At 34.8% G+C, this 19,951-nt stretch overlaps 1 protein-coding gene across 1 annotated transcript in view; it reads right to left on the bottom strand.

Moving 5' to 3' along the window:
• The window catches only part of MED13 (mediator complex subunit 13), a 94,158-nt gene that overhangs the window by 42,413 nt on the left and 31,794 nt on the right, over nucleotides 1-19,951 (bottom strand). The window contains exon 9 of the mRNA XM_090257652.1: nucleotides 7,965-8,648. Within this exon, the coding sequence (XP_090113778.1) occupies nucleotides 7,965-8,648 (684 nt within the window). The remainder of the gene's footprint in view (nucleotides 1-7,964; nucleotides 8,649-19,951) is intronic.

Below are 19,951 nucleotides of genomic sequence, written 5' to 3'. Positions count from 1 at the left end.
GTTTTTATGCCTTTATTCAATAAAAATTCTTCTGGAAAAGGTATGACAATATTTTAGGACTATTATAGGAGGAAACAACCTATAGAAGGTGATATTTAGGAACAAATAAATTTTAAAAATATCAGAAGGCCTCTATTATTATTTTTTTTTAGTGGTACTTTTTCCAGTACCATCTCCAATATACAGAATCAATCCTTACACTGAGTCAAGCTACCTGTCAAAAATATAGCTTTATTGCATTATAATAAGATATGAAATTAGGAAGACTTAATTAAAAGATTTAGAATACAGTAAATCAACACAAGTTTATTTCATCACCTACTTCTATAAAGCAAAGTAATTAGAAACTCTTCTAGCAATCAAATAAAGCTTTCTGTAACAACACACATACAACACAAATCTGTTACATCACCACTACAGCATAGGAGCTAGTTCTGCTGATGAACATTATGGTTAAGATATCCTGATGTAGCCTTACTACTGAATGAAACATGGTAAGAATTATGCTCAAGTACATTCTTTCTTTCTTGAGGGTTTAGAAAGGTTTCCCTTTGAATCAGAATAGTAGACTATTTTAAGTAATCAAAAATCCTACTGAAACCAGTGCTAAACCTTTGAAAAAATAAACTAAACAACTGTAATGCTTCCCTTGGCAGAAATTTTGCTATCTTTAAAACTTGTAAGGTCTGAAGCCACTATTCTGGAATAGATGCTATCATTAACTAATAGAGAAATTAGAATAATTAGAAGCAAAAAGAAAACAAAGATATTTGCCATAAATATGTAAATACTATATGTAGAATATGCTATGTTCCACCCCCATCTCTCACCAACTAAATTCTAACAAATTAGAAAAGGAATTTTGCTTTAAAGTACCTACTGAAAATTAGGGGCATCAACTGTTGCACGTGGACATCTAAGAATAAGGGATGTGCTTAGAAACAATGAACTCTCTAAGTCAGTACTAGTTGAGCAACCATCGCCATCTAAAACTGATTAGAAAAATCAGGAGTATTACTTTCTTTTGCCTGTCTGTCTGTTACAGAAGCCTAGTGCCACCGTTTAATAGCAATCAATGAAAAACTTCATTTATTTATACCAAATGAAAATTGAGTTTTCACTTAAATAAACAAAGGTCTAAAATTCTCCTCCACCATTATCTTAAAAGGCACACAACTGTAAAAGCCAACTATAATAAAGAAATTTTTTTTCGATCTGATTCATTCTTCCATCTCTTTGCATTTTAAATCTACTGTAACTGGGTTATTATTAGTTTCCTCTCCTAAGCCTCAGAATCTCTCTAAGCAGGCACCTCAACTGAATTCACAGTTTTAAAATATACTGGGTTGGCCAAAAACTCCTTTAGGTTTCTTCCCCTACGATGGCTCTAGTAGTGCTTAGTTGTCTTTAACTTCATTAGAAACAATTTTGTTAGATTGTACTGTGACAGCTGTCACATCAGTGTGCATAAAAAAACCCCTATCAAAATTGGTAAATTTTTGTGCAGCCATTTTAATATTGAAGATGGAAGAAAATATGCAAAAATTGTGGCATATTGTGCTATATTATTTCAAAAAAGGTAAAAATGCAACTGAAACACAAAAAAAGACTTGTGCAGTGTATGGAGAAGGTGCCGTGATTATTGAACATGAGGATAGTGGTTTGAGAAGTTTCTTGGTACTACTGACATTTTGGCCAAATCATTATTTGCTGTGGGGCTGTCTTATGCATTGGGAGATGTTCAGCAGCACCCCTGGCCTCTACCCATGAGAAGCCAATAGCGGGAGATTGCTGACATACTCAAAATATCCAAATCAATAAAGTTATTGATGAAAATGAAAAATGTGCCACCATATGGAAAAAACTAAACGGACTTTTTGGCCAACCCAATACATGCACATAGTTAAAAGTCATATAGTACACAAAGGCATAGTTGAAATGCATAATTTCCCAATCCCTCTCCTTTATGATAACAGTGGATTAGCTGTTTACATTACCTAATTAGGATGGGGTAAATTATGCATATAGTACCATATATGTATATATACATATATATGCACTAATATACCTTGTTTCTCAATGTTATAATCTAACAAGATATCTTCCCATAATTTAACCTATACAGATTTCCTTTGTTTTGTTAATTGAATACATCATTAATATTTGGCCAGACATTCCTTACTTAAAAGACCTTACTTTCATAAGGTACATCAACAGTTACTTAAACATACTTGTAGTTTAAAAAAACCATAAGAATTAAGTTTAAGATTTAGTCTAAAAGTGGGAAAAATGAGTAACAGAAAAGGCTTCAAATCTGTTCTTCCTTATTTTTCCCCTCTCATGAAATAAAAATGCTTGTCTTTAACTCTATTGCTATTACCTTTACTATCAACTAGCTATAAAATTCTTTAGTCTACTCCACAACATTTATAAATTCCATACATCCCTCTTATCTCTAATTTCTTAGCGTGGGTCCTATATCAACTTATTTCTGAGCTATTCAAAGGGATGTCAAATCTGATCTCTTTTCATACATATATTTTCATTTCAAACAATCTTTCAATAATGCTTCTTGGTTTAATATTTCTAAAATCCTTATTTTCCAAAACCTGTTATTTCATCTATCTCAAAACCTTACAACAGTGCCCCTGTCAACTTAAAGATTATATATAAGCTTATAAACAGTATTTTCCCATTCCACTTTATAGCTTTAACTCTCCTTTCCAGGTCCCATTCTTCATCAAGACACATCAAAGTACTGAGCAGCACCCTATAAGACTATCCATACCAAACATAATGTTTTTGAATCTCCATAAATGGAATTAAATTATTCCCTACTCTGGCTCTACAATATTTCTGTATTTTACATATACTTCTATCAGATAATTTAATACTATTTTCCATTAGACTACAATTTCATTTAAGGCCAGGACCGAATTTATTTTATATCCCAACAGTGCCTTAGAGCATCTTGCAAATTAGAGAAACTTCAGTTTTATTCAAACTGATAACATATATCTTTGAGGAATATATATTTAAGAGGAAAGATAATCTTCCTAAGAAAAAAGGAGTTGCAACAGCCTTCTAACTTCATTAAAACGAGCTGTTATGTTTAAATACTTTCAAAATTAAAATATGTTAAAAGATAATAGAAATTTACAATGACTGGGTAATATGAATTAAAATTTTATTTATATAAAACAAACTAGGCTTCTGAATGGATTACTGACTAGAAGTGTTTGATCATATTAAATTTACAGAATGCTTCTATAAAGAATTTAAGATTGTTTAAATGCCATCAAGAGAACATAATCATAATTCACAGATTTTAATGACAAAGAACATCATCTAATGGCTTTGCCATATCCATAAGGAGATGATCCATTCTCATGAAATTCTGTCTTAAGTAATATATTAACAGGCACCTGAATTACTAAGTGATTCTAACCAGATCCTTTTAACTATGGGGGAAAATAACGTTTGTTTTAGCATAATACAAACACTGAAAACCATGCCAGGGAATTTTACTGTGGTTTGTGGGGAGGGGTGTAAAGGATCAAAATATTATGAGGGATCTCCCTAGTGAAACTAATCAGTAAACATGTTTTGCCAATCTAATTTAATACCTTATTCTAGAGTTCAAATTTCTGTTATAAGTTATTCATGAGATTAAAGCACCTCAGTACTATTAACATTTGGGCTGGGTAATTCCTTGTTGTGGGGGACTGTTATACACTGCAGAACACTTAGCAACATCCCTGGCCTCTACCATATGCCAGTAGCACACCCCTAGTTTTCACAACCAAAAATGTCTCCAGACATTGCCAAATGTCACCTGTGCGTGAGTGGGAATAAGAAATTGTCTCAACTGAGAACTGCTGCCATAGGTTAACTCTAGGGACAGGACAGATTTATGACTAAAACATAAAATTAAAAAAAAACTTCTAACAAGTATAGAACATCATATTCCCTAAGTGTTTCTAAGTTGCTATAGCAGCTAAGCTTCTGATGGTTGATTTTTTGTGACATTTACCATATTCTAATCTACTACTACAGTACAAAAACAAGGATTCTATCTAAAAGAGAATTGTAACATAAATACATTTTAGTAGCATAACCAAAACAACACTCACATGAGACATAGAATTTTTTTTAAAAAAACCCTTTTATTTAATCTTTTCTTTTTATGAGGCAGAAAAGATGGTGACTAGGAACAAGTAGGAGCATGTTATTTCCTTAATTTACATAATCATGACCCAGCACCATTCTACTCTGCATGCTGCTTTTCTATACCATGCTTCTCGTTCTTATTCAGAGAAAAATGTCAAATAATTTTAAAACAAATTCAAGATTAAGCTGTATTAACTTCTCAGAGACCTTCATTTCGCTTGTGGATGCTCAGGCACACAAGCAGCCAATACACTTATTTAAAGTTACGGCCAGAATTCGTGAATCTTATGAATATAATGTGCCCTCACTCTTGAAGTTCTTAAAACTGAAAGTATTCATACCACTACATTTTAACATACACTAAGTAATAAAATATAACCTAAAACAAGTTTTAAAATCATAAATTAATCGATGGCCATACTGTCATTTCATTCATCCAAGCATTTGCTGAATGTCTACCACGTGCCTAGGATTGTTCTGGGGTGTGTGTCTATGTGTCTGTTTATGCTGGAGGAACCCAGCAGTAAACCAGACAGAGTCCTGGCCCTCATAAGAGCTTACATTCTAATAGGGAAAAGACCATTAGAAAATAGGTAATAAAATTTCAGAGAATGACATATACAGGGAGAAAATGAAAGCAGTATACAGGATAAGCAGTGATCTGGGGAGTGAGGAGAGCTCACAGGTTAGACAGGATTGTCAGAGAAATATCTCCTGAGAAGGTAACTTCTGAGCAGAATTAAATAAGAACTGCATCTCTGATGCAATTCTAAAGGCAATGAGAAATGAACTTGGCTTTTTAAAAGAATGTCAAGAAAGCTGGTATGGCTAAATTGGGAAGCAAATAGGAGAAGAGTAAATAAAAGTGAAGAACTAGCTAGGCAGCAGACAGTAGAATCTTACAAATAAGGGAAAAGAGTTTGGATTTTATTCTAAGTTTAAAGGGAAACTACTTGAAGGGTTTTAAGCAAATGAGTAACAATATTTAACTCACAATGATCACTCTGACTGCTGTGTAGAAAATAAATGTAGAGAAGTACAGAAATAAGTAGAGCAACAACAGTTTCAGACAGGAGTTGAGGCTAGCTTAGACTTTTATATTCATCCAGCACAGATAATTTAAGATCTTTTCAGGTTTGTTTCCAAGGCATCATTTGCTTTCATGAGACCTGTTGACTAACCACTGAAACTAAGCTAGCTAGCTATCTTCCATGATCATAAGGATGTCTGGAAGTCCCTTAGTTTCCAATTCAGATTAATTTTCATTAAAAAATAAATCATACTAGAAAACATTCAGATTCAGAGTGCTAGATTAAAAAAAAAAAACAAAAAAACCACACACAAACAAAAGTAACATAAAAAAGAAAAAAACACAGAAAAACTACAAAGCTCCAGACAAAGCACACAGCTTTTCCTACTAAAATAATACTGAAGGAATTTTAAAAGAAAGTACGTAAATCTCATCCTGGTCAGGTTGCTCAGTTAGTTGGAGTGGTGTGCTGATATGCCAGGTTGTAGGTTTCATCTCCCATCAGGGCACAAGAAGCAAGCAATAAATGCATGAATAAGTGGAACAACAAATCGATTTTTCTTTCTCCCCGCCCCCCCAACAATCAATAAATAAAAATTAACAGAAAAAAAAGACAAAGTAAATCTCTAACAGTAGGGAGAAATGAGTGAGAGCCTGTAAATGAAAAAGACATTTTACTTAAGTCTCAGGGAAACTCAAAATCAATGAAACAAAGCAGAGAAAATTCACGGGGGTTACAGGCAAACTATATAAACAACAGGAGAGCCAAATTGCTTAGAAAACCAGTGAAAACCTATGCTTATATCTCTAGACAGAAAAGAAAAATAAGAGCTGAAAATGGAATAGGAAATGTTCCTCTTATTTAAAAAAAAGAATAAACTACCTGGTGACGACCCAAGATTTGTCATCCTCTTCATTCTGGAATTTTAAGTACTACAAGGCCTCCCCTCCAAAACATCCCCTACCCCATTATTATAGAGCAAAGTATCTGGAACTGAGACATAGCACACACTGAAATATTTATTGAATGAGTAAGGAAGGCCTGCCAATTAACAAGGTCCTGCATACATACACACAGAATTTCCAATCAGTATCTCTATGGATTCATTCTAAAATGTGGAGAAACAATAATTATAAGAAATACGGCAGCAATAGTAAAGAAAAGTAATTATGATGGAAAAAAATTACCAGCATTAAACAAGAGGATGCTATTAACAAAAAGTTCAGGGAAAACAGCATGAGAAATAAACATTAAAACTGCAACAAAGAACAGAAGTGGAGAAATCCCCTTAATGAGAGAAATGAGAGAAAACATAGATGATGTTCAATGTCTGAATTATAGAGGTTCCACAGAAAGTGGCAAAAAAAAATTGAGTTATGATGCAAGAAAGTTTCCCAGTGGCAAGACAAATTAAAAAAAAAAGAGAGAGAGAGAGAGCAAGAGACTTCAGATTGAACCAATCCTTCTGAAACGCCCAGTATAAGGACTGAACAAAGGATCGCTATACCTATACATACTCTTCGCAATTTGAAAATTCTAAGCTGAATAAGAGACCTTAAAAAGTTTTATTAACAGATTGAGAAGAGAACTTAACATTTGCACCTACTTGGCCTTGCATTGATAAACAGACAGTTTTAATGAAAATAACAATGTTTTGTGGGTTGATTTTCACCCTTTAGAAAAATGTACACATAAAAATGCAAAAGGCTTATGGGTCAGACTACATGTGTAATTAGAACCATATGAAGTAAAGGAAGACCTAAAAAAAAAGCCCACTCCTGCCCAAGACATATCAGATACAAAGTGGACAAAAGAGGCAAACCATAGAATGGAGGAAGACAGCTGTATTACTAATACAAGATTAACAGTCAGAATATGCAAAAAATAAATCCGGGGGAAAATGGACTAAATAATATGAGGCACAGGCAATTCAGAGAGAAGGAAACCTAAATGTCCAATAAACATCTTAAGTAATGCTTAAACTCATTAGAAATCTTGATAATACATATTATAACACAATAAAATGCCATTCTGAATACAGTTTAGCCAATTAAAAGTCTCATAATACCAAATACTAAGGAAAACGTACAGCAACAGACATTCGTACATTCTGCTGCTTCATCAGGGTGTAAACTGGTATAATCTGAAAAGCAATTTAGTAACAACTCTCAAATGTGGAAATATCCCATGGCCCAGCAATTCCACTTTAAAATGTATTCCCTATAGAAATTCTTATACAAGCATACAAAGAAAGGAAATGTATACAAAAAGTTCACTGCTAAGTCCTTCGTAATTGTGAAAAACTGAAAATAACCAACATGTGCAACTTCAAGAGAGTAGATGATGTATTCAAAGAAGAAATTCTACAGAGCAATTAAAATCAATTAACTAGAGCTACCTGTGTAAAAACACATATAGAAATGATAAATACCAAATTCAGGACAGTGCAAGGGAGAATGGAAAAAGAAAAACAGTACATTCTAACTGTACATCAAATTCTTAAGTTGGTTGATGAACTTAAATCTTTAAGTTGATTGATGGATAAATGTTAATATTTTCTCCATTTTTTGGTGACTAAAGTTACTTCATAATAAAGAGCACCCCTGAGGAAAGAACACTGTAAAAAAATTATGCAAATATAATACTCAAAGGATTTATTATTGAAAATCCTACCCTGAAACCAATTCTGGAGTCCTGATATTAAGAACTTACAACACTTTTCCACCCTTAGATTATAATAGTGACTATTAAAAAAATACATACTCTGTAACTGATGTTATACTTTCCTGTCCAAAAGGTCCAACTGGATCATCCTTGAATTTATCACTTGGAAGTTGAGGTGGTAAAAACTCTACATCTTTTTTCTTTGGGACCTTGTAATACTTCCAGGCTACATTAGCTTCATCTTCTTCCAAGTTAACTGCTGTACCAACATATACTGTAGGTTCTACAGCTTCCTGGAATTGAGCTGGGAAAGACTGGGATAAACTGTCTATCCTATCTTCCACTGGCTTAGATGGAACCAAGGGATCCGGTGTTGGCATTTGATAAAAATGCTGACTTTGAGGAGTTGAAGGTGTTTTAGTCACTCCTTCATCAACCACATCACATGGGTGAGGACTAAGTGGGGGTGGTTGAGGTGAATTTGCCATTTCAGTGCATTGCATCTGAGGAGTCTTTGCTACATCACTAGTTCGGATGTTTGAAAATCTCACTTGACTGTCTGGAGCAGATATCACAAGTCTTTGGCTGGCTGACTCTGTGTCCATAACAACATCATCGCTAATAGACACACGATGGTGAAAAGGAGTCAGGGGGCGTTTCTGTGGTTTTTCATTCTTTTCTTGCTTTTCATTGGTCTTGTGCTTGGGAAGTACTTGTTGTTGCTGACTTAAAGATAATGCCTGTCCTTGTTGTCCAGGATTTCTTGGTTTCAGATTTTTGTGCCTGAAAAGGAAGGTTTAATAGTTATAGTACCACATTATACCAAATATACAAGTTAACACTAGACATTTCAGATATTTGTTTTTCCATATACAATCCTACAACAAAATAATGACTTTACATGAAAAAAATACTTTGTTTGTTCAGTGACCTAAAACAAAAAGCATGAAGAACGATTAATAAAAGCCAAGTCTCTCGAGCTCATTTAATAGCTATGTGATCAGATAGGCAAAAATGGTTTACCTTACATAATCTAAATATCTTAGTATCTGAATGAATTCTGAGATAAGGTTCTAGTTATTTTAAAACATAAAGTTATAAAAAGTCCTGAAATTTATTCATTTATGACATTTCACAATTAGTACTTATATATAAGCTTAGTCATCATCTACAATTCTACAGCAACTAGCCAGAAAACCTATTCTACTGAACTGAAGTTAGAACAGTCTGGTTAGTGCTGAAATTGACTGATGGTCCCACAATATACCTATCTTCCTTCTTCCAAGGCTTACCACTACAGAAAGAATTAGCTGACTGGAAAAGAAAGACAAAATTCCTAAAAGAAATTTTTTCTCATAATGTGAAGCAATTCTAAACTGAAGAACTTAAAACCATCCATCTAAAAATCTAGTAATTGTATTCAGAGTTTAAGATTCCTTTCAGTGTAGTAAAAATACTGTGTACTTTGAGATTTCCAAACTCAATGAGTATTGACTTATATAAAAAAAATTTTTTTAATAAAGAAACTAGAAAAAAATGTGGAATAGAGTTGAAGCATTCAATAATCTGACTTTCTTTTAAAATTTATTTTATTAATGGCTTCATTATATCAGAGATAACCAGAAAGAATTATTAAAAAGCACTTTTCTGAAGAATGCTCTCTATTAAAGAAACATGTTGCTGAGACACCATTTTGTATAGAGCCTGGGACATCTTATTGTGCCTGGGGTGGGAGTAGGGGAGAGCCTGCAAAGTTATCAGAGGAAAGTGTAGTTATGTCAAACAGTAATAGGGAAATCCATCATTACCCTGATACCAAAAGCAAAGACATGATAAGAATAGGAAATCACAGAACACGATCCCTCAGGAACACAGATGTAAATCATTAACCCAGAATGTAAGGTTTAACATTCAAAAGATAAAAATCAGTATTATTTCTCACAACAGCAAAAAAAAGAAAAACAGGTGACAAAATTCAACACCTATTCATAAAAAGACTAAACAAGTAAGGAAGAGAACTTAACTTAAGGACATCAGTGAAAAACCACAACTAATATGCTTTATAATGAAAGACTGAATGATTTCTCCCTAAGACTGGGAACAAAGCAAGAATATTAACTCTTAACATTTCTATTCAACAATTTTATGGAAAGTTTTAGACAATAAAATAAGTCAAGAAAGAGATTTCAAGGGAATAAAAACTGTTCTTTATTCAAAATAAACACGATTAGAAGCTTTACAATGAAAGGGTCAGGCTCATCATCACTTCCCAATATTAATATTAAAAGTGGGAAAACCAGCCAAGACTTCTGGTCAAGGTGGAGGCACAGGTAGACACACTTCGCCTGCTAGCATAATCGTAAGAAGGATCACAACTAACCTCAAAACAAAAAAAATCCAGAACTGCCAGAAAATCAAATTGTATGGAAGTTCAATAATTGAGGATTTAAAGAAGCCATATTCATATAATGGGTATGAGAGGCGGAACCAGGGAGCCAGAGAGCTGGGGAGTTGGGGCAGCAAGGCGGAGGCTGCATGGGTGGTCCCACATTTACATGTGGTAGATAGAAATTGGGAGGGATATTATGGGAGGGAGAGATCCCAGCCCCAGGCCAGAGTGCACAGCCCAGGTTCCAACACCCGGAAGATAAAGCCTCGAAACTTCTGGCTATAAAAAACCAGTGGGGTTTGGAGCAATGGAAGAAACTGCCAATCTCTCAGAAGAGTCTGTTTAAAGGGCCAGCACAGTCCTAGAACATATGCAAACCCACCCAGTCTGGGAAGCACCACCAGGGCAGTGACTACAAGGAAGCCAGTCACATACAGGAAGGGGGTGAAGTGACTAGAAACAGGGCAAGTGCCAAGTGAGACACCAGCAGCCAGGCAGCCATCCCTCACATATAGCACAACAAAGCACTGGCATAGGTTGCCCTACCCTGGCGAATACCTAAGGCTCCACCCATACAACTTAACAGGTGCGCTAAGACAGGGAATCAAAGCAGCTCTACCTAATACACAGAAACAAACACAGGAGGCTGCCAAATTGAGGAGACAAAGACATATGGCCCAAATGAAAGAATAGAACAAAACCCCGGAAAAAGAACTAAATGAAACAGAAATAGCCAACATACCAGATGCAGAGTTCAAAACACTGGTGATAAGGATGCCCAGAGAAATGACTGAGTATGGCAAAAGCATAAGGGAAGAAATGAAGGCTACACTAAGTAAAATAAAGGAAAATCCACAGGGAACCAATAGTGGAGAGAAGGAAGCTGGGGTTTGAACTAATGAATGGAACAAAAGAAAGAAATAAACAGATGACCAGTATGAAATGAAGAAATAAGAATTCAAAAAAATGAGGGCAGATTAAGATGACTCTGGGGCATCTCCAAAAGTGTCAACATCCGAATCATATAGGGATGCCAGAAGGAGAAAAGAAGAACAAGAAATTGAAAACCTATTTGAAAAAATAATAAAAGAAAATTTTGCTAATTTGGTGAAGTTAATAGAAATACAAGTCCAGGAAGCACAAAGAGTCCCAAACAGGTTGGATCCAGAGAGACCACACTAAGACACATCATAATTAAAATGCCAAAGGTTAAAGATAAAGAGAAAATCTTAAAGCAGCAAGAGAAAAGCAGAGAGTTACTTACAAAGGAGTTCCCATAAGACTACCAGCAGATTTCTCAAAAGAAACTCTGCAGGCAAGAAAGGATTGGCAAGAAATATTCAAAGTGAGAAAAAGCAGGGACCTACAACCTAGATTACTCTATCCCACAAAGCTATCATTTAGAATGGAAGGGCAGATAAAGTGCTTCCCAGACAAGGTAAAGCCAAAGGAATTCATCACCAAGCTCTTGTTATATGAAATGCTAACGGGACTTAAGAAAAAGAAGATCAAAACTATGAACAGTAAAATGACAAAAAATACACAATTATCAAAACTGAATCTAAAAAACAAAAACAAATTAAGCAAACAACTAGAACAGAAACAGAATCATATATATGGAGGTCATTTGAAGGGTTATCAGTGGGGAGGGAAGGGGGGAAATGGAGGAAAAGGTACAGGGATTAAGAAGCATAATTGGTAGGAACAAAATAGACAAGAAGGATGTTAAGAATAGTATAGGAAATGGAAAAGCCGAAGAACTTACATGCACAAACCAAGAACATGAACTAAGGGGGAAGACTGCTGGAGGAAAGGGGAGTACCAATCAGAGGGGGAATAACTGGGACAACTGTAATAGCATGTCAATAAAATATATTTTTAAGAAAAAGAATCTAAAAAATAAAAACAAAATCCAACTAAGCAAACCAGAATAGGAATAGAATCATAGGTATAGGGATCATTTGGAGGGTTATCAGCTGGGAGAGGGTAGGGGGAGAAGTGGGGAAATGGTGCAGGGATTAAGAAGCATAATTGGTTGGTACAAAATAGACAGAGGGAAGTTAAGAATAATATAGGAAAGGGTGAAGCCAAAGAACTTATATGCATGACCCATAGACATGAACTAAGGGCAGGGGGATTGCTGGGAAAAGGGGGTTACTGGGCAGAGGGGAGCAAAGGGGGAAAAAATGGGACTACTCTAACAACATAATAAAATATACTTAAAATTAAAAAATAAAAAAATTAAAAAAAGTCGGACAACCAGACATTTGTCTCTTCTGATGTGATGCAACACAACGGAGCACCATCTACTCAGTATTCTTACAAAAACAACAAACCTAAATCTAATCAAGCATCTAGATCAGTACTGTCCAACAGAACTTTCTATGATGATGAAATGTTCTGTATATGGCTACTGAGGACTTGAAATATGACTAGTGCAACTGAGGAACTGAATTTTTAATTTTTAAATTCAATTATTTTAAATTTAAATAGCTACCAGTGATTACTAATATAGCTACTAGTAATGAAGAGCACAGCTCTAGACCTACGTTCCATTAACAGACTTGCAAGGGATAAAAGTGAAATGACACTAAAAGAACAAGTTAAAATATATGACAAATTGAGAAATCCAGAATGTGGGACAGTCTCTAGAACAACTGACCTAGTTTCTCCAACCAAGTCAATGTCATAAAAAAAGAGGGCAGGAAATTACAAGAAAGACCTAGAAGAAGTATACAACCAAATGTATACTCCTCATTTGGATCCTAGTCAAACCAACCATGAGACATTGCTGAGACCAATTTGTAGAGAGTATCAGATCATATCAAGAAAATAGCTTCTTTTATTAGGTGTGATAATAGAACTACAGTTATATGAAAAAAATAGTAACAGCTTCAGATTTGCATACTGAACTAGAAATGAAATGATAACATTCAAGATTTGCTTTTAAAATCTTCAGCAAGAGTGCAGCATAGAGATCTGGTCAAATGAAGTAGTGTATCTCCACAGTACTATGGAGTACTATGAGCTTAGAAGAAAAAAACAAAGTACAACTATATATGTGAAACATGGCAAGATACCCAGAATAACTGTTTATCCAGAAAAGCAAGTTATAGAATAGCATACATGGCTGATTTTATTTGTGTGATAGAAAGCAGGCAGGCAGATCTGCATACATATATAGGAGGGGAAACATAATTTTTTGTTATTTATGTGCATTACTTGAGTTTTTTAAGTAGCATTTCAAAAAAATTTTTAAGGAAAGGAATTGGTCATTATAAAACAAACAGCAGATTCTACTCAATGTAGAAATAATCCCTTCTCTGGACCATCCTGTCTTTGAACACTTTCAATGACAAGGACCACACTGCCTTATAAGGAAATGCATCCCATGGTCAAATAGCTCGTTGTTAGAAAATAATTTATTTGTAATAGCAATTTGCTTTTCTTTATCGTCCAGTCATTAATCCTATTTCTAACTCCATTTCTAAAGCTGTGCTGCCCCACAACAGTATACGCAAGTCATACGTGGTTACCACACACATGAAATGTGGCTAGTCCAAACTGAGATGTGCTGTCAGTGTAAAATATACACCAGTTTTGAAGACACTATTTTTAAAAATGCCAAATATCTCATTAATGTTTTGTGTTGGTTGTATGCGGAAATAATTATTTTTGCTAAATCAAGTTCAGTAAAATATATTAAAAATTTTTAAATCTTCAGTAAAAGGGGACTAGATGAAGCAAATATAGCAAGTAAATATGAATGGTTGATATACAGGAGTTCATAGCCCAATTCCTCTTATTTTTGTGTGCATGTTTAAAATTTTTCAGAACAGAACAAGGTAGAACTTAAATGCTAAAAAAAGAAAGAAAATCACATGGAAAGTAACTGGAGCAAGATTAAAGTGTTCCAAGGTCCGTGTTTGTTTCATAGACATTGATTAATTTTAGACTTTAAGGAAAACAAACAGTAAATGTTTAATTCAATTAACAACAGAATTAAAATAGAATATCTAACTTCTAACCGGCAGGAATAAAAAAAAAAAAAGACAGTCAATAATTATAGCAGGAAAGGAGAAGAAAAGCAAAGAAAACAAAAAGAAAACAGAGTAAGAAGGTATTATTCATTTATCAATTATTCAAATGTTTTAGTGCAGACTATAAAAGTTCACAAAGTATGGTGTCATGGACTCTTTGAGGGGTTCTCCTGAATTCAAAGCCATTTTCCAAGTACCAAGACATTATTTGCCTATTTCATTATGTTAATATTACAACGATGGTGCAATAGCAATGCACAACAAAACTGCTGGCAGCCGAGCATGAAGCAAGGCAGTGGCACTAACTAGCAATGGTAGTAGAAGTAGTAGCCACTGCTTTTTTTCACCACCATATACTCAGTATTTTCAAAGCTTGTTTCACTTAAAAATGTCCTTCATGAAGACAGTAAAAGTGGTTACCGGTAATTCTTATTAAATCTCAATCCTTGCATGTCATTTTTTATATTCTATACAACAAAATAAGAAGTACATATAAAGCACCTGTGCTATACACACAAAGTACAGCAGCTGCACTGAGGAAAAGCTCTTGTGTAACTGAGTTATAAGCTGAACTAGCCACTTATTTCATGGAACACCATTTTTGTTATTATTTTTTTTTAATGATTGACAGATAAACCATGGTTATCCAGGTTTGGTTATTTGGCAAACTTGGTTATTTGGGTCTCAATAAACAAAATGAAGTATATCATTTTAAGGATGAACAAATGATAAAATTTGAGCTTTTAAGCAAGATTAGAATTTGGAAAATTTAATCTGTCACAATGAGCTTGACAGCTTTCTAATACTTAAAGGTTTTTCTGATGATATTTGCTGATGGTATTAATAAATGCAATTATTGATACATTAACAAATGTGCCAGCATTCAGAATATCTGCATAACTCTGTGAACTAATATTTTGCATATGATCAGTGCATTATGTTACAAAATCCTGCATAAGTAAGTCATTCAGTTATTGGTGAAGTGTAAGAATTTCATTAATAGAGCTTCAGATTCCACATTGAAACTTAACCTTTGAGAAGCTACAACTTCTCAAATTTTGCTTTAGCATAAAAAAAATCCAGTTATCTGAAAAAAACTATTAAAATACTCTTCCCTTTTTCAATTACATACCTATGTGTAGCTGAATTTTCTTCACAGACTTCAACCAAGACAATATACAACAAGAGACTGAATGTAGAAACATTCAAACTAAGCTCAACATTGAAGAGATATGCAAAACTATAAAACAATGCTCCTCTTCTATTTTTATTTTTACTATTATTCTGGAAAATACAACTGATTTCTATAAAAGTACTTTATTCATGTTAATATGTACTGGGTTTATTTTTTAATAAATTAAGTAGTACTTTAACATTTCTCTAAAACAGATATAAACAGATGTAACCCACATAAATAAAAGCACTTTGGGGTCCTCAATAATTTTTAAGTGTAAATAAGTTCTGAGACTGAAAGCTTAATTAAGAATTGGTCAAGTTATGCAAGGCACTAAAAAGAGACAGATTATCCAATAATGTAAGGTAAACTATCTGCTTATATTCTAAGTATATAAGGGACGTGAAAAGTAAACAGCCATACATTCATCTAACCCTTCTATAAAGGTAAGAAGCTATTAATTCAGGCTACATACTAACAGCAGTGGCTCACTGAAATTTTGGTAACATTAAATCACAGTCCCTTTCTTCTATATAGACCTTTTTTTCTAAAAGCAAGTCTTTTTTAGAGAGAACTAAATATCATACTAGAAATCAATCAAACTAGGAATGTTTCTTAAAAAATTGTCCTTGCCCTGGCTGGAGTGGCTCAGTGGATTGAAAGCCAGCCTCCGAACCAAAGGGTCAGCAGTTCGATGCCCAGTCAGGACACAAGCCTGGTCCCCAGCTGGGAATGCGCGAGAGGCAGCCACGCACTGATGTTTCTCTCCCTCTCTTTCTCCCTCCCTTCCCTTCTAAAAGTAGAATAAATAAAAATCTTTTTAAAAGTTTTTCAAATTAAAAAAAATCTAAAAAGTTGTCCTTAAACATAACCCAACAGAGTAATCCCCTTACATTCTTTTTCCTACTGATTAAGTCCTTATATTTTATTTACTGTTAACACTTGAGACTTACTGTTTTGCTCTCTATTAATATAGCCTTCTAAGTGCTAATTTTCTTATGAGCATTCCACCAGGCTGAAGCCTAGTACCATAAATGTGCAATACCAAATCGTACTAATAAGTAAAAAATGCCAATTAAAACAATTTTATGCTTTTCACTTACTGCAAGGACAAAAATATATTTCAGAAAAGTGAAAGCACAAGAAAAACCAGCACTCTTCTATACAAGAAGTGGGAATGAAATTTGTAAAATCTTTCTGAAGTCACAAGAAGTGTTTAAACAGCCCCTTCAGCCCTTGCTCAGTTGGTTAGAGCATTGTCCTGATATGCCAAGGTTATGGGTTCAATCTCTAGTCAGGGTACAACCAAGAAGCAACCAATGAATGCATAAGTAAGTGGAACAGCAAATCTCTCTCTTTCTCTCTCTTCCCCTTCCTCTCTCTCTAAAAAAATAAAAATTAAAAATTAAATACCCCCTTGCCCACAACTCTCTTATCATATCATCCACCTAGTACTATGTCCTTCCAAGCACTCGTCACTCTTAAAAGTTTAAAGGTTTAAGAATTCTTTTTAAAAACAAATTATCTGCCCCATTCCCATTACAGTGCAGGTTTTATAATAGCAAGAACCTTGTTCACTATTGCATCCTGAGACTAGAACATCTCCTAACACAGAGTAAGTTTTCAAAAAAATCTAATAAATAACTGATAGTCACAGAAGTATTATTTTTTTTTAAAGTAAACAAAAAGCCTTTAGAACGAACCTATCTATCCATCAAACCCTAAACGATTAAATACATTATGGATCTTACATTCAATGGAATGTCAGTACATTTTTTAAAACAAGGAAGCCCTGGCTAGTGTGGTGCAGTGGAATGAGTGCCAGCCTGCGAATCAAGAGATGCCAGTTCGATTCCCAGTCAGGGCACATGCCTAGGTTGTGGGCCAGGTCCTCAGTTGGGGGCGTGCAAGAGGCAATCACACATTGATGTTTCTCTTTTCTCTCCCTCTCTTCCCTTCTCTAAAAATTAATAGTCTTAAAAAATAATAAAATAAGGACGATCTACAAATAACCAGAAGGAGCTAAGACACATTAAGGGGGTGGTGGGGGATGTCAATACATCAGTATTATATCTGTGCTAGGTAAAGAAACACGTAGACACACAAGATTACAAAAAATAAATGGTATGCAAGGATAATACCTAATTGGCAAAACAGTCACTTGTAAGAAGAGATAGTAGGATTTGGAAAGAAATCAATTGGGATCAGGAGAACTTTAGCTTTCTTTGTATAATTTAATTTCCTTAAAATCATATATACTCATGCAAATCGCTTATATAACAATGTAATTTTTTTTTTTTTTTTAAATACCAATTTGCAAGAGATGTCAACATATCAGCCAGGGTCCAGCCCTGTCTTTCACACAGAGGATATTTACTATAGAGATTTAGTTACAAAAAAAAAATAAAGAGGAAAGTGAGGCAACCTAGAAACCAGTAACAACAGGGAGCCTCTATGGCTTCTAAGACTGAAAGAACATTAAGATAAAGTAGCCTAACCATATCACAAAAGCTCAGGATGGTACTAGTACCACATGGAAGAAGGGGTTGTTGTGGAAAGGATACAGAGCTGTTGCTGGAGTTGGCTCAAGAAGGGGTTGGGAAATACCCTGGTTTCTTTCCTCTCATCAACCAATCTTCTATTAGTGCCTCCCATTAGCCAAATCCAGAAAGCAAGTAAGCCTAATGAAATCATCATGTTGTGTACCTTAAACTTATACAATTATAAGTGTCAATTATATCTCAAGAAAGCTGGAAAAAACGTGTGTAAAAAGCAAGGGAACCTAGGAAATGTAAATATTTCTCTTCAACACAGATAAAAGAGAAGAGAAAATGTAAGACAGATTTGAGAGCAAAGTGGCTGACAAGCAGAGTCAGTTACCAGTGTGCGCCCTACCTCCTATATTATATTCTATGGCAGGACAGTATATACACATACGGTGGCTCCAGTCTTTCAACCTCATTTACTAAATAAGAGAACAATACTTGAAGGGAGAAAAGAGGAAACCTGAAACCTACAGTACAAAATGCAATAGTAAAAAAGAAAAAGAAAAAAAGGTAAATGATTAGAAACACTATATACGAGAGTGCAGGAAGTTCACCAAAACAAGTCACATGTATAGATTATACAAAATTTTATTGTATCAACTCTACATATACCTGGGAGGAATTTCTGGAACTATGAGAGAAAATAAGTTTTTAAAAATAAGAGACTAAGAATTTAAATTTAAAACTTATGTTTACCAACATGTATTTTTTTGTTGTTTTTTGTTTTTAAAGATTTTATTTCTAGAGAGAGGGGAAGAAAGAGAAACATCAATGCGTGGTTGCCTCCTGCATGCCTCCAACTGGGGACCTGGCCTGCAACCCATGGATGTGCCCTGACTGGGAATCTAACCAGTGACCCTTTGGTTCGTGGGCCAGCACTCAATTCACTGAGCCACAGCAACCAGGGCTATCAACATGTATTTTGAATGTCTTCTTCAAAAACCGTTTTATTTATTTATTTCCAAAACCCGTTTTAGACAAACTTACTTAAAACCCACATCTTTCAAAAGGAATGAAGCACAAGTCTGGATGAAAAACTAAAAAGAGCTGCTTGATAAAAACGCCAGTACATACAAGGAAAGAAAAACCTAATTTAAGTACTCTATTGCTCTCCGACCAGGACTGGCAAACTTATTCTGTAAAGCAGGGGTCCCCAACCCATGGGACAGGAAGCAGACTGTTACCAGGCTGCACAGCAGGAGGTCAGAGGCAGGGGAGCGAGGTAAGCTTCGAGGCTTTCCTGGCATTACCGCCTGATCCACAAAATCAGTCCCTGGTGCCAAAAAAGGCCGGGGACCACTGCTGTGTAAAGGATCAGATGGTAAATATTTTAGGCTCAGGGGGCCATGCAGTCTATGCTGCAATTACTCAACTCTGTGAAAACAGCCACAGTTAATATGTAAATGAACGTATGTGGCTCTGTTCCAATAAAACCTTATTTATGAACACTGAAATTTGAATTTCACATGTCACAAAATATTCTTTAAATTTTGTTCAACTATTTTAAAATGTAAAAATCATTTTCAGCTCACAGACCATACCAAACAGGCAGTGAGCCAAATATGGCCAATGGATCATCGTTTCCTGATGTCTGGTCTCAGACAAATAATGTCATGGAACCTTGCATTTCAAGACTAGGCCTGTCTGTTTGCTTTCCCCCTAGGTGGGTGTGGTTTTTAAACTGTTTAACAGTAGGTAATGTATCCACATTTTTATTCCAATCTCTTCATCAACAACAGAGGCAGGTTTTCAACAAAGTTGCCAGACTTTAAAAAATTACAGTATCTAATCCAAAGAATCTATATAAGAATATTTAATCTATGCAAAAACATACCAGAATACTTGAGTCTGTCACTGTGTTCAAACAGAGTTAATGTAAGGAAAACCGTGGCCCTAACCTGCCATTCCTCTGGCTCACATCCGTGACCAAAAGGGGT

The sequence above is a fragment of the Furipterus horrens genome, unplaced genomic scaffold, assembly GCF_987537825.1.
Source record: "Furipterus horrens unplaced genomic scaffold, mFurHor1.1.pri manual_scaffold_11, whole genome shotgun sequence".
NCBI lineage: Eukaryota > Metazoa > Chordata > Mammalia > Chiroptera > Furipteridae > Furipterus > Furipterus horrens.
The sequence above is the reverse complement of the archived record's forward strand: the minus strand, read 5'-3'. Positions and strand labels throughout refer to the sequence as shown.